General features: G+C 38.9%; 1 protein-coding gene across 1 annotated transcript; it reads right to left on the bottom strand.

Moving 5' to 3' along the window:
• Nucleotides 1–332: 332 nt before the first annotated feature.
• On the bottom strand, nucleotides 333–7627 carry LOC128740287 (uncharacterized). The gene is made up of 2 exons (XM_053835826.1): nucleotides 6556–7627; nucleotides 333–433 (listed from the first exon to the last, which is right to left on the bottom strand). The coding sequence occupies exons 1-2, from the start codon at nucleotides 7625–7627 to the stop codon at nucleotides 333–335; spliced, it is 1173 nt and encodes a 390-aa protein (XP_053691801.1).
• Between the last annotated feature and the right edge of the window lie 8874 nt (nucleotides 7628–16501).

Genomic DNA, 16501 nt, shown 5'->3' on the forward strand with positions numbered 1-16501 from the left:
ACTGCAACTCCTATCTCGTACTGATATGGCGAGGTGTAATTTGAAAGTTTGAATTTATTTTATTTACTAGCGCAGCGTTAATCACCCTAAGCACTAAACATCGACATCCAGCCAGGGTGTGTCGGATGCGTGCAAACGAAGGAGGTCCATCGGGATACATCACATCCCGCGTGATCCTGCATTCATTTCAAAGTGTGTGGCATCCTCAGGGAGGTAGATTTACCATCGAACCAGTTGGTAGGTTGGTAGGTAGGTAGGTAGGTAGGGCAGTGCAATGCAACAAACGGCCAGCGGTAGCCGGAGCCTGACCGAGGCAGCTGAAGCTCTCTATACTACACTTCTATTTTAAATCCAGTCGGATCCGGCGGCGAATGCTGTACGTGCAGCAGACCAGCTCCACTGCCGCTGTACAACTGTCGGGAAGCGAGCTGAGCTGGAAGAAGCGATTGAATTAAGTTTTAATTAAAATTTTAATGTTCTAGGGTTATTAGATTGAGTAGATTTTAATTTAATATTGCATGTATCGCTGAAACCTAAACGACCCGACCGGCGAAGTTGATTGTAGTTATGGCCGGAAAATGGTGTTGGAATTGCAGTAATCAGGGAACATGATTTTCATCCCGAAGACAATCATCTTGAACAGCTTGGAAGAGAACTGAAACTGTTTGCTTTGAGACAGGAACAAAGCATTGTGTGGTAATTTTGATTCGCTCTCCCAATGAAGGAAATAGGTTGAAGCTTAATTTTCAAAGCTTGACCTGAAGGAAGATGTTTCAAATAATATTTCTCTTGTTTTGATTGAAAATTAGTTTGATGAGGCTTATTGAGTGCAGCTCACTCAAAACGATTATTTAAACTATCTTGTTATTGGAAAAGAACAGCGATAGAGTGTCAATAAAATGGTGTCCTGTCGAGACTTTTTAGTTTCAAATTCGCAGACAATGGAATGATGTCATACTCCTTCTGATGATTAAAATGTATGGTGCGTCTCCACCAAATGCGAAAAATGTGGTTGCCTTATGGAATTTTGGAATTTGGAAGTTCTTTTCCGAAACGATGTCAAATTATTCATGATTTTAAATGAAAGGAAACTTTTTGGTTTTTATTAGTGAGTGTAGTATTCATGGTTAATGATGTTAATATATACAATGGGTATAATACAATAATGTGATTTCAACATCGGTCCTAAATATTTTAATCTACTTACTCTGAAGAATAATTCTACTGATTTTAATTTATTACATCAATTGAAAAAAAGCACCCAGGTAGGCTATTTGCAATATTGTACACCTTGTAATTTTGAAACATACTGATTGTTATTTTGGATCACCAATTGGTATGGGCTTCAATTTCAGTGCTATAAAAAACGATAATTTATTGGTAAGCAACTGTACGTATGCTTTAGTTTGTCATTGCATGACTCTCTGTTGGCTGAAACCAAACACGTATTGAAAAGTAAATACTATTCACAGTTGTAGGTATTTGCACTAATCTTGGCCTTCTTGTACTCACACAGATGTATAGGTAAAATAAAAAGCTAACATTAGTACACTAAAGTAAAAGAAATCTCTATTTTTGAAACATGCTTCCATACTAACAGTAAGGGCTATTTGTCGAACGTAAAAGTTACGGTAAACGAAAACAAAACTTTGATATTTTTAGTACCAATATTAGCGTAGCTACTTTATAAAACATGATACTTCTGCTTTCCGTTGCGGATATCATTGCATTCAGGGCCAGTTCTGTGATGAAAAACTGTCCACACCGACGAGCGACCGATAGTTACCGTGTTGACACATGAATGGTGGAGAAAAAATAAACCGGCAAAAATTAGCGTTCCGCGTTGATGGTCTGTCATGGTTTTACAATTACTGGCCGCTGAATAATAAATGTGCACAAACATGACACGTTGATACATGTTACCACACAACCAACCAGTGGCGGCCACAGCGAGTGATGGATGGCTTAGCAGAGCAAACTAAAGGTGCAATGTTTGCGTACGCGGAAGTTAGAGCACCTACATAGAGTGGGAAATTTATGCCACGGATTTGACACCTCATCTGGAACAATGTCGAATCGGAATAATCAATGAATAGGTGATTGCTAATTGATACTTGTATCAAACGTGTCAACTTTAGCATGGAGTAATAATTGGAACTTGTTACAGGCTCTCGGAAAAATATTGGAAAAATGCAACACAGGCCAACAAGGGTTTGCGTAAACTTATCTCCTTTAGATATTTGAAATTGTCAAGAATCCAAGTCCGAGAATTGCGTTGTTTGTCTACAAGTTATGAGTAGTTCCGAGCAGGAAATATTATACGCGTTGTAATAATATATAATTATTTTGCCAGTTCAACTAATATGATATGAAATATAGAAAAAAAATAGACTTCAAGGCGGCGTACGATTCAGTCAAAATAAACGAGCTGTAGCAGACATTGTTAGAACAGTTTTTCCCAACGAAACTAGCTAAACTGATTCGTACGACACCGGATTGGTCAAAATCATGCGTCAGAATAGTGAGCGATACTTCAGTCGCTTTCATGACGTTGCTTTAGATAGAACTGAAGCAAGGAGCTGCACTCTCTAGACTGCTGTTAAACATTGCCTTGGATGGTGTAAGCAAACGAAAGAAAGGAAGGAACGGAACTACATATTATCATGAAATCTCACATGCTTCTTGATTTTGCGGATTGCGTCGATATCATCGGAATCAACCGTAGAGCAATGAAAGGGACTTCCCAAGTAACAATTTGGGTTTTTTTATACTTTTATGATGGCATTTAAGACCAAAATTGGTCCTCAAAACCGCCATAAGAGTACAATAAAACTCACATTGTTGCTTGGGTTACCATTAAGACCACCAAAACAAAGTACGTGATTGCTAGAAGGGAACGTGTTCTTGGTGCCGAGATGGCCCTTTACAGACATGAATCAAGGATGTTAAAGGAAGCTTATCGACGAGTACTTGAGGTTTTTGAGCGTAAAATTTTAGCGGCAAAATGGAATGTGACGCAGACGCAAGAATAACGAGCTATGTCAAGTATACAGATATGTTGATATAGTGAAAGTAGTACAATGTGATGGGCTGGGTACTAGAGATGGTCGGGTCTCGGGTTTTCAGACCCGAAACCCGAAAAAAACCCAAACCCGTCGGGTTCGGGTCGGGTTCGGGCTAGACACTTTCACCAGGTGTCGGGTTCGGGTCGGGTTCGGGTTTGGCCAAAAAAAAATATTCGGGTTCGGGCTTAGCGAAAAAAATAAGTCCGGGTTTCGGGTTTGGGTAATGAAAAACCGAACCATGTGGAGATGGTTCAGTTCTTGTAAAAGTATTATTTTAACATAATAAAATAAGCAGTACTTTAATGATATTTAGTATGACTCAGATATCAGCTACACTGTACTGATTGTTTTTAGATGCTTTAGTGTTTTCAGAATTAGATTGAGTTTAGACCAAACGTTATATATTCCAGAATTCGCCAGAATTCGTTAGTTGGATCATGTCATGACTACGCCCAAACTAGTGATTGGGTGGACTGACAGAAGACTAGAATTGTCTGCTATCATAAATCATTGGTTTCTATTCCGATTTCCAAAAAGTTTCGCGCCTTGGAATAGTTGTAAGTTTAGCTGTCTTTAACACTAAACATACCGTGAAGCAGAGCTGCCACAAATACAGATATTTGTGCGTGCATAAATTTGGGACCCATCAATTATTTCAGTTGCTGTGATTTCTGGCTCTACTAATGTTCCTGAATTTTAAAGTACTTCATAAACTATTTATGTTATTTAAAAGATTATGCATGCACAAATATCTGTATTTATGGCAGCTCTGCCGTGAAGGAGTCATTTGACCCATTGCTTCTTTGGTTCATTTTCACGGCGTTATAACACAATTCTGTTTAGCTACTTTTATTAGAAAATATATTTAAAACATAATGCAAAGTTTGGTCCTCTACTATTTCTTTTTTTATCGAGAAAAATATTAACGCTAATCGGGCTTTGGCTTGGCCGAAAAAAAATTCGAGTTCGGGTCGGGTTTGGGCTTAACGAAAAAAATAAATCCGGGTTCGGGTCGGGTTCGGGTTTGACTTAAAATAAAATTTCGGGTTCGGGTCGGGCTCGGGTTTGAGAGAAAATTAAAATTCGGGTTCGGGTCGGGTCCGGGTTTGACAGCAAAAAAATTTTCGGGCCCGGGTCGGGTTCGGGCTTGGAAAATATGAAACCCGACCATCTCTACTGGGTACGTGGCCAGAATGCACGACGAAAGAGTGGTCAAAACTATTTTCAGCAGAGAAACAGTAAATTTCCAACCATCGAATTCATTACAGCCTCCTCGTTCACGTTTTGCCGCAGAATGCCAGTTTGCTTTGCCTCTTGTTTTCAACGGTTACTAGGGACGGATTCTAACAAAGACTTTTTTAAGTCCTTTTCGGAAAAAAGGTATTTAAATATTTTCGAAAATTATAGTACCTACAAAAAAATTTACACTGCTACTTAAAAAACTTACTTACAAAGAAAATTTTTTATTTAATTTTTTATAATTATATGACCTACAAGTCTCTCATATATTGCAAAATGGATGTATTTAAGCATCCATTTTGCAATATATGAGAGACTGGTAGGTCATATAATTATCTAGCTTCATTAAAAATTTCTTCGATTTTTTTACAGATTAAAAAATGATTTTTAGTTTTTTCGATATTTTTTATGCAAATTTAGAAAATTTTGTAAAAGTTACTCATAGATAATTTTTTTATAGGTACTAAATTTTCGAAAATACTGAAATGCTTTTTTTCCGGAAAAAGTTATTGTTCGAAAAACTTTTTTCCCTAAAATATGCCCATTTTACAACGTATGGAAGAATTGTCGGCCATGTAATTATCTATCTTCAAAAAAAATCATCAATTTCTGTCATGGCCTTTTTTGAAAAATCGAATTTTAGTTTTTAAAATGCTTTTTTTAGTGTAGAAGTGATTATTTTTTCAGTATTTTTTTATGAAAATTCAGCAGATTTTCTAAAAGTCACTCATAGATCATTGTTTTGTAGGTGCTATAATTTTCGAAAATGTCTAAAAACCTTTTTTTCTGGAAAGGAATTAAAAAAGTTTTTATTAGAAAAACTTTTTTCGCTTACAAAAGCCCATTTTGCAATGTATGGAAGAATTGTAGGCCATATAGTTATCTAACTTAAAAAAAAATTCATTACTTTCTGAGATGGCCGTTTTTGGAAAATCCATATTTATTTTTGAAATTGTTTTTTACTCGGTGTAGAAATTAATTTTTACTTTTCTCAGTACTTTTTTATGGAAATTCAGAAAATTTTCCAAAGTCACCCAAAGATCATTTCCCAAGTAACACACAAAACAAGCTAGAAAATAATCGTCATGGAAAGTAGTCGTTTAAGAGTACTATAAACGTACTTTGAAAACATGTGTCGTTATTATTAAGGTTTTGAGATGTTTTGTGATAACATGAATTTATTTGACAGCTCATATCAAATGAATAATGTTTGTTTTTGTTAACATGTCAACACGAAGTGTTTATTATGTCTCCATTACTAAATTTAAACTACTGGAAGAACAAGTTGTAGCTTATGCTATAATAATGTTTTAAAATGGTACGAATTAACCTGATACATACTTCTTTCAATTGTTGTTTCATTAGACATCAATTTTTTGCGCTTTTCTGGTAATAGAGAAGTTCTGATGTATGTAATGTTATACTACTCTATAACAAGCTGTGTTGCTTGGGTTTTTTGTAGGTCCTATATTTTTGAGTTATATTTGTTATATTTGACGTGGTTATCGACTGTATTCAATAATTCTTTAGACTTGGGTTTTATCGGCTCATCAGTCAGAAAAAACAAACGAGATTTAGCTTTGCCCTAACGTTTCAACATTATATTATGTCTTTTTCAAAGAGCTGTAAGGGAAAGGGGTACACAAAATATATATGGTTTTACATTAATCGGAAACATTTCTTACAAACAAATTTTTCTCAGTGTACTTACATAGCTATTCGTTTTGTCGTATTATTGTTTATATAGGTATCGTCATTGTGCGTCAAATGTATCGTCATGCATATAAATAAAAACAAAAATAAAAACAGAAACGTACACTAACATCACACACTAAACAATTCTGCTCATACCGCCATCACATCATTCACATGCAGCGGTTTGTCCTGCGTTCTGTTTGCTATTGTTGACAATGGTATGAAAGATGCCGGCGTATGTTGTACTAAGGCCTGCGATGTCACTTCTCTTGTTGACTGTGTTGGTGTTTGTCGCTATGTGGCACATCTCGGAGAATCGGCAGTGCTGCCATATTTTGGTGTTGGTCGAGTATTGTTGTGTCGTGAAGATTGAAAGTGTGTTTTGTTTTTATGCAATGTGCCAACAATGCTGTTTTTTCACTGAGTGTTGTAAATTGTGAATCATCGAAACTAGTATCTGAGCTAATCAATTTTTGTAACGCATTTATGTTTGATTTGTGTCCACTAATTCTAGTTTTTAATTTGTTCGTTGTCATACCTATATACTGTGACTTACAATCATTACAGGGGATGCCATAAATTACATTGCAGTGTTCGTCGTTTGCTATTTTATCTTTTGTTTGTGTATAATATTGTTTAGCTAAGTTTGTGTTTCGTGTGGCTAATTTTACGCTAGAGTAGTCTTTTTTCAGGTATTTGCCTATTTTGTCAGTGAGGTAGGGAATGTATAATATTGACCGGTAAGTAGTATCTGCGTTGTTTTGGTCCGGTTGGTTGACAATATTTTGTCGGGTGTTTCTTCTGTTGATGAGGCGGTTGCGTAGTTTTTTCGGATAATCATTCAGCTCTAAATGCCGGTGCATTATCTCCAATTTCGATGCTTCTGACAGACCGGGAGACAGTTTGTCGACTCTGTTGATGAAGTTGATGGCCATATTTATTTTTTGATGTGGGGGATGCGCTGACAGATAATTTAGGAAACGGCCACTCGCAATGGGTTTCTGATACCATTCGGTGGAGATGTGTTGGTCATCGTGCCTCACTAACAGCATGTCCAAAAAGGGTAACCGGTTGTTCTCCTCAATCTCACAAGTGAATTGGATATTGGGATTGTAACTGTTGAAAGTGTCGACTACATGATCCAGTTTGTCCAGTGGAATGGCTGTAACCAAATCGTCCACATACTTTTTGATGAACGGTAGTTTTACATTCAGTCGTTTTAAAACGCAGTCTAATAGGGTTTCTGTGACAAGGTCCGCTATTGTAGGTGATAGCGGGTTGCCCATAGCTGTACCAAAAGTCTGTTTGTAAAACCGACCGTCGAACTTGAAGAAACTGGCGTCAATGCAGAATTCTACTAGCTCAAGAAACAAATCTACACAAATGTTTTTGGCGTGTGGTTTAATTTGTTCCCAACCACATATCACGTCATGGCATACTAGGTCTTTCGGAATACAGGTGAACAATGACACTACATCTAGTGAAATCAACGAGTATCCAGGCGGTAGTGTAACACTATTGATAAAATCACAAAATTCGAAGGAATCCTTGATATTGTACGAACTGTCGATTGAATTTTGAATCATTTTTCCCACAAACTTTGAAAGTTCGTAAGACGGGGCAGTCATATTAGGTACCACTGGTCTCAAAGGTAAGCCGGGTTTATGTGCTTTCGGAAGTCCGTAGATTCTTGGGCATGATGCATTTTGTGATTTTAAGGTAGAGGCTGTTTTTCGGTCTATAAGTTTCAGATTGTGTAGCCGCTCGATAAGAGAGTTGGTGTTACGCTGAAAACCTGATGTGGGGTCTCGTGTCAACAGTTTGTATGTCTTGGAATCCTCAAGAAGCGTTGACATCTTTTGCTTATAGTCTGACGCACACATAACTACGGTTTTGTTGCCTTTGTCTGATTGTACCACAATAATGTCTGGATTGGACTTCAAGAATGTTTTGGTTACTCTTTCCGCCCGTTCACATGTTAGAGCAAGCGGTTCCCACTGTTTGCTGCGATTGGATGACTGGTAAAGATGATTTTGTATAATGTTTGCTAATCCACAGCGGTTTCTATTCTGCACATCTATGTCGGAATTTGCCTTCAAGATACATTCTATGTCCGCAATCAGATGAAAATATGGGATTGTGTTCGAAATGGTTTGGGGTAAAGCAAATTTGGGGCCAAGATTTAGCAAGAATTCTGTTTCTGGTGGTAGTATTTTTGTGGTTCCATTGTGGACAGCTTTTGGGTTCCCTTTCGGTATTTGTTTACTTCTACCTTCCATAACGGTTCTAAACAATCGATCAAATTTCTTCTTTGTGGAAGTAGTCTGACTTTGCAAATGTTTGTCGTAATACGATTGTTGACTTGCAAGAAAAGACTGGCTGGTTTCTGTTGGGACGGCCGTAATAATTTGATCAATAACAAATACCGAAAGGGAACCCAAAAGCTGTCCACAATGGAACCACAAAAATACTACCACCAGAAACAGAATTCTTGCTAAATCTTGGCCCCAAATTTGCTTTACCCCAAACCATTTCGAACACAATCCCATATTTTCATCTGATTGCGGACATAGAATGTATCTTGAAGGCAAATTCCGACATAGATGTGCAGAATAGAAACCGCTGTGGATTAGCAAACATTATACAAAATCATCTTTACCAGTCATCCAATCGCAGCAAACAGTGGGAACCGCTTGCTCTAACATGTGAACGGGCGGAAAGAGTAACCAAAACATTCTTGAAGTCTAATCCAGACATTATTGTGGTACAATCAGACAAAGGCAACAAAACCGTAGTTATGTGTGCGTCAGACTATAAGCAAAAGATGTCAACGCTTCTTGAGGATTCCAAGACATACAAACTGTTGACACGAGACCCCACATCAGGTTTTCAGCGTAACACCAACTCTCTTATCGAGCGGCTACACAATCTGAAACTTATAGACCGAAAAACAGCCTCTACTTTAAAATCACAAAATGCATCATGCCCAAGAATCTACGGACTTCCGAAAGCACATAAACCCGGCTTGCCTTTGAGACCAGTGGTACCTAATATGACTGCCCCGTCTTACGAACTTTCAAAGTTTGTGGGAAAAATGATTCAAAATTCAATCGACAGTTCGTACAATATCAAGGATTCCTTCGAATTTTGTGATTTTATCAATAGTGTTACACTACCGCCTGGATACTCGTTGATTTCACTAGATGTAGTGTCATTGTTCACCTGTATTCCGAAAGACCTAGTATGCCATGACGTGATATGTGGTTGGGAACAAATTAAACCACACGCCAAAAACATTTGTTTAGATTTGTTTCTTGAGCTAGTAGAATTCTGCATTGACGCCAGTTTCTTCAAGTTCGACGGTCGGTTTTACAAACAGACTTTTGGTACAGCTATGGGCAACCAGCTATCACCTACAATAGCGGACCTTGTCACAGAAACCCTATTAGACTGCGTTTTAAAACGACTGAATGTAAAACTACCGTTCATCAAAAAGTATGTGGACGATTTGGTTACAGCCATTCCACTGGACAAACTGGATCATGTAGTCGACACTTTCAACAGTTACAATTCCAATATCCAATTCACTTGTGAGATTGAGGAGAACAACCGGTTACCCTTTTTGGACATGCTGTTAGTGAGGCACGATGACCAACACATCTCCACCGAATGGTATCAGAAACCCATTGCGAGTGGCCGTTTCCTAAATTATCTGTCAGCGCATCCCCCACATCAAAAAATAAATATGGCCATCAACTTCATCAACAGAGTCGACAAACTGTCTCCCGGTCTGTCAGAAGCATCGAAATTGGAGATAATGCACCGGCATTTAGAGCTGAATGATTATCCGAAAAAACTACGTAACCGCCTCATCAACAGAAGAAACACTCGACAAAATATTGTCAACCAACCGGACCAAAACAACGCAGATACTACTTACCGGTCAATATTATACATTCCCTACCTCACTGACAAAATAGGCAAATACCTGAAAAAAGACTACTCTAGCGTAAAATTAGCCACACGAAACACAAACTTAGCTAAACAATATTATACACAAACAAAAGATAAAATAGCAAAAGACGAACACTGCAATGTAATTTATGGCATCCCCTGTAATGATGGTAAGTCACAGTATATAGGTATGACAACGAACAAATTAAAAACTAGAATTAGTGGACACAAATCAAACATAAATGCGTTACAAAAATTGATTAGCTCAGATACTAGTTTCGATGATTCACAATTTACAACACTCAGTGAAAAAACAGCATTGTTGGCACATTGCATAAAAACAAAACACACTTTCAATCTTCACGACACAACAATACTCGACCAACACCAAAATATGGTAGCACTGCGATTCTCGAGATGTGCCACATAGCGACAAACACCAACACAGTCAACAAGAGAAGTGACATCGCAGGCCTTAGTACAACATACGCCGGCATCTTTCATACCATTGTCAACAATAGCAAACAGAACGCAGGACAAACCGCTGCATGTGAATGATGTGATGGCGGTATGAGCAGAATTGTCGACCAACATTTGAAAGGGGCGGATAAGCCAACTGTCAAACAGAACGAGTGAGAGTTCATTTTCCTATGCTGCTCCAGCAAAAAATAACTCTCGCTCGGTCTGTTTGACAGTTGGCTCTTCCGCCCCTTTCAAATGTTGGTCGACAATTGTTTAGTGTGTGATGTTAGTGTACGTTTCTGTTTTTATTTTTGTTTTTATTTATATGCATGACGATACATTTGACGCACAATGACGATACCTATATAAACAATAATACGACAAAACGAATAGCTATGTAAGTACACTGAGAAAAATTTGTTTGTAAGAAATGTTTCCGATTAATGTAAAACCATATATATTTTGTGTACCCCTTTCCCTTACAGCTCTTTGAAAAAGACATAATATAATGTTGAAACGTTAGGGCAAAGCTAAATCTCGTTTGTTTTTTCTGACTGATAAGCCGATAAAACCCAAGTCTAAAGAGTTATATTTGTTATAATAAAAAAGAGAACAATAATTAAGCCCTTTCCAAAACTTAGTCTAGACCAATTTTCGAAAAACTAAGTATGCAAAGCTGTTTTTTACGTAAACCCTCTATACACAAAAAGTTTCAATGAAATCTGAGAGGGTGCTGCTCACCCTATAGACGAGTTGACGTGAAATCCGTCTGGGGGTTTCTTCAGGTTCCGCGTGACGGGGGCCCAATATTTCTCAATTGGACAGAGCTCTGGCATGTTTGGAAAGTTCTTGTCTTTGGGCACCAACTGGACATTTTTGCCAGCACAGGTTTCCATGGCCATGGAATGTGAAATGAGGCCAAAACAGCATGAAATAGTCTGTTACTTCCTGAAAGGCAACGCACGTTCTACCAGATACTCGTTTACGTAAATTTCCTGGTTAATAGTATCGGTTGCAATGAAAATTTAGTTCATCTGCTTTCTGCTTACCCTGTTTTCTCTGTTTTCTACTTTTTCAGTATTCCTTGTTACTTTGTTATCTCTGTTGTCTGATTTCCCTGTTTTCTCTGGTTTCTCAGATTCCTCTGTTTACTGCTTACCCTGTTCTCTCTATTTTCTGATTTCTCAGTTTTCTCTGTTTTCTTTTTATCATGATTTCTCTGTTTTCTTCCGTTTCTGTTTTCTGGTTTCCTAGTTTTCTAAGTCTTCTGCTTACCCTGTTTTATCTGTTTTCTAATTTCTCAGTTTTCTCTGTTTTTTTTTCTAACCCTGTTTTCTCTGTTTTTTTTTTGTTTTATGATTTCTTAGCGTTCCTTTCGGACTCCCGCTCTTGTTTATTCATGCACTGCAACGACTTTTGCGAGTGTGTATTTAGCTAACAGGTCGTCGCTCTCGCACGTGCAACCTGAGCAACTGATAGCGATCATTCGCAAGGACTCACACTCCCACCCGCGTGTAGAATCGAGGGTGTAAGATGAAGAAGAAAACAAAAAGTAACGCAAAATATGTATCCTAGTGTGCCGCTAGCCCTCACGGGCAGCTGGTTGCTCACGTGTTGTTTGCCTCCTGAGTGGTTATGCAGAAAGACGCAACGAGACTGTGCGTTTTCGAGTCTGTAGGTAGTAAAATGTTTGCACACAGCAGCGCCGGCTGTTTTTCGTTTATTCTGGGGGCGCCTTTTTGAGATTTTGCGTGGATCGACAAATTGGCTAGCGCCGGTCCTGCTCATGATTTGCCGATACGCATGGCAAGGTTAGGTCCCGTGGCCCGAATTTTGCGCATCTATTATTGTTTTTTATTTGGAAATCAAACAATATTGGGTTCAAACATTATTGAGAAATAGTGAAAATAATGTTTCTCTCTGTAACAAAATTAGCTGTGTTATAGATTTTAGTAGAAGTTAGTAACTCCGGGTAAGAGTATAAATTCCATATAAAGAATGCCACAGTCGTTTTAATCTGAGTTTTAAATTATTTCATGCTGCAACCCCGCAACGATAAATCGGATCCCGTCTTATTGTTGCATTCGCGAATATATGTGTCCTTATTGCTCGACGATGAATACGATTGTGCGAAATATAATTTATAAGTCGTTAATATTCCGTTTTAATTAACAATTAATAATCAATCACATAAAAGGATCTTCAATTGTACACATATACAATGCACTATGCATTCCGTTGTTCATATTTGCCCAAGACCGAGTATAAAATAGGTGTGCAAACACGGAAGCACACGCTGGGAACAAACAACCCGGCTCTGTACCGGCAGGACCATAACGATTTGAGGTCGTACTTACGGCTGCTTTGACATGACCTTCCAAGTTTCAGCAGTTGCGTCTGGTCAGAGTCATCAACTCGAGCTATGGCATGGCAGGTCACGCAAATGTGTTGAACGGGCACAGGATCTGTGCGTGTCGGTTCACCGATGTACGTTAGTGGATGGCAGATGAATGCAGTGTGCTTCGCAGGCCAAAGCAAGTTGGTTCCGCATTAAATGGCCGAAATAATCAGCATATTTGCTCTGCGTATCTGCAACCGAAATAGCTCACCGTTGTGTACATGCGGTGCCTTGCAACCAAACGGATGAAAAGTGGGTAATGAAGCATACTGGCAGTGCGGTGTGTGGTCACGACTAAATGCCTGTACAGCATAATGTATTTATCATTTGTACGCCACGGACACTTTTGCATTCAGAGTAACTATAACTCAGCTGGCATGATTCGTGATGCTTTCTGAAATCACTTGAATTGCCAACATTATTAGAAAATTCAAAATCAATCTTGCAGGAACATTCGTTTCTTAATACCTCTTAATGCCACAATAACTTTTGTAGAGAAAAAGGGAGGGGTCTTGTCAAGTGGACACATTCAAAAAATCAGAAGTGTTGTGTACAAGACACGACCACATAGGTGACGCAGGACTACGTAAGTCTCTTTGTAGCGATAGTAACATGTAACGGGTGACAACTAAAATTTTGGAATTTATTCCTCAAGTTGTCAAAAAAAGACAAAGGTACTTGAAGAAGATCTGATCTGCCGAAATTAAAGATACATTGTCCATTGTTGAAAAAAAAATTAGTCAACAGTGAAAACGGTCCGTGATCGGTACGGCGAAGCTTCCGTTTGATGTTGGAACAGGAGCGTTGTACGGCCGTCATGTCAACTTTGCGAATGCATCTCCTGATTCTATCAATCAACTGTTTGCAATTCGTGGCTCTCCAGTTATTTTTGTACACCAAGGAGCTCAAGATCCTGAAGAAATCGTCGATTAGGCGATACTGAGGTAGATTTGTCAGGTTGTGGTTTTGGGTACAAATGAGATCGAATAGGCAAACAGGAACGATTGTGTTTTTTGGTGTAATGCAATGATATTTATCCGACCAAAACATGTATTGTCCAGCTGCATGATGTTTTTGTAGAGACGGGATCAACATTTTCTTCAAACTTTCATTTTGGTACACATCTTGATTGATAGCCAAATCAGATAGCTTGAATCATGGCTTAGAAATACCTCTTTTGGAAATGGCAATGTACAGCATCACTTTCTGTTCAAATTTATGCTTAAACTTGTATTTTATGTTCGGAGATGAGATGCAGTAGAATAATCCACGGAGTAGTATCGATCATTTCCGGATATGTGGGTCTTCGAAAGAGGGAAGTAACTTTCATCATCTAATACAAAGCAATTTCCGGAATAATTTTTTATCAACCAGCGGCATTGGAATTTCACCGTCAAACTCTGTTCCTCAGTGTATTCCGGGACTCTTGTCTTCTTTCGGTACTTTATTCCGACTCTTTTCAATATTTTGCAGATGTACTGGTGGGAACAGTTGACCTTTTTTGCGGCATCGCGTTGGTTCACGGAATCCTTGTTGTTGAAGGCACGAGAAAGAGAACGAAGTCCATCTGCGTCTATAATTTTGGCTGGTGTCACAATCTTTCGTTGCGACGCACCTTCGTCAACATTACGTTGAAGCCGTAATTCTTCCATAACGTCAGCGAACCAGTGGGATCGAACTGAAGCAGAGAAAATGACAGGCCAGAAGTAAATAAAGAAAGAGCGTTTCGATAGCGAGAAAAAAAAGTGAACCCTAAAACTAGTAAAAGTGCCGATTTTTTGCCTTAAAACTACTAAAATTAAAATTTTGCTTAAAACTATTAATTAGTTGATTTTAAGATAGTTTTCTAAAACCGTTCTGTGCTACAAACGATACGTTGTTTCGTACATCGTTGTTTCTCAAAGGTGATTGCGTTGCTAAAATGCATGCGAGGTTTGGTAAAAATTTATATCCTAATTATCATCTAAACAGATACTAAGCCTACAGTACGGAAAGAGAACGGTCAGGATCTTTAAAAATAATTAAGCGGAATTGAGCTAAACTAATTACAAATAACAAATTGGAAAAAGACACTAAACGTAAGTGATTTAAAAATTAGATTATTATGAAATCAAAACCAATAGTAAAACATGAAAGAATTACATGGAAAGCTAATTATTGTTATATTATACACCATAGGGATTTTTTAACAGCGTCTATAGCTGTAGTAAATAAAAAGAGTTACGTTGTTAAAGAACCGGAAAATCGTCTGTCTGTTGCATTCGCAACATTTTAAAAAATCCGTTTATTTGCGATCGGGGAAGCTTCAGTATGCCAAAAAATAGTCGCGCGAAAGGGCAGGGTGTGAGTTGTGGAATATGTGATGATCCGGATAATAGCTTAATGGTGAGTTGTGATGATTGCGGTCGGTGGTTTCACTTTAAGTGCGTAGGTGTCGACGAAGGAATTGAAGATGTAGACTGGAGTTGCTCGTCGTGTGAAACGAAGCGTGCAGCTCAGGGCACATCATCCCGTGAGGCATCGGTACAGGGTGGAGCAGGGAAAAAGTCGACTGCAGGTCAAGAACATCAAATCGATCAAGTCCAACGGTTTCAAAGAATGATGGATCAAATGCAAGCTAGGTTTGATCAGCAACAGCATACGTATGAAGAGTTACTGCGTAAGAAGGATCTTGAAATGGAAAAGGCAATAAGCAATCTACAGCGCCAGTATCTACTGAATTTGGAGAGAAAAGAGCAGCAGATACGGGAGGAGCTGAGTGTTCCTGCCATCGTACTTCCTAATGCTAACTCAACATCGTTAGGAACTGAATCTCGTGTTGCAGATGATGTATGTTCGGCAATAACGCGGATGGAAAAGCAGTTGCAAGATATGGCGAAAAAGCAGGAGTTTGAAACGAGGCGGCTTGAGGAGCGATTGCAGGCTATGGAAATCGGCATGAGCAGATCTGCTCCAATGAGTGATGGTTTAAATCTCCGTGCGAACCTTTCTTCCGGCAATCAACAGTCGTATGAACAGTCTGCGACCTCTCTTCACGAGCTCAGCAAAAGCCAACTCGCTGCGCGGCAAGCAGTAGCAAAAGAACTTCCCGCTTTCTCCGGTAACCCAGAGGAGTGGCCGCTATTCATTGCTACTTATGAGAATTCCACCAGGATGTGTGGCTTCAGTGATGAAGAGAATTTACTTCGACTTCAGCGCAGCTTAAAAGGAAAGGCTCTTGAAGCGGTGCGAAGTAGATTACTATACCCAACTGGCCTCGAAGGTGTTATTAAAACGCTACGTACGTTATTTGGACGACCAGAAGTGATCGTCCATTCACTGGTCTCTAAGATACGAGAAATGTCAGCGCCCAAGACGGAGAAACTTGGGACCTTGATCGATTTCGGAGTTGCAGTGCAGAATATGTGTGCAACGATTGTAGCTTGTGGATTAAACGAACATCTGTGCAACGTTGCGCTTCTCCAAGAGCTTGTGGAAAGATTGCCGCCGACTATCAAGCTTGACTGGGCAAGACATCGGCAAACACTAAACGCGGTTACTCTTTCGGACTTTAGTAGCTGGCTTGAAACACTAGTTGAAGCAGCATGCGTGGTGACGGTTCCTTCGTCGTTCGGCGATTATACTGGTAAATCTGACAGGAGAAGCAGGAAGGAGGAAGTGTACTTACACCGTGAATCAAGTCCAGCCT

The sequence above is a fragment of the Sabethes cyaneus genome, chromosome 3 (genome assembly GCF_943734655.1).
Source record: "Sabethes cyaneus chromosome 3, idSabCyanKW18_F2, whole genome shotgun sequence".
Taxonomy (NCBI): Eukaryota; Metazoa; Arthropoda; class Insecta; order Diptera; family Culicidae; genus Sabethes; species Sabethes cyaneus.

Bases quoted from the DNA above. Each gene is read 5' to 3' on its own strand.
- LOC128740287 (XM_053835826.1), bottom strand. From the start codon at position 7,627: ATGACTGCCCCGTCTTACGAACTTTCAAAGTTTGTGGGAAAAATGATT. The intron at 434-6,555 runs GTAAGTCACAGT...CGCTTCTTCCAG, and splicing joins TGGCATCCCCTGTAATGATT to CTCAGCTCGCTTCCCGACAG.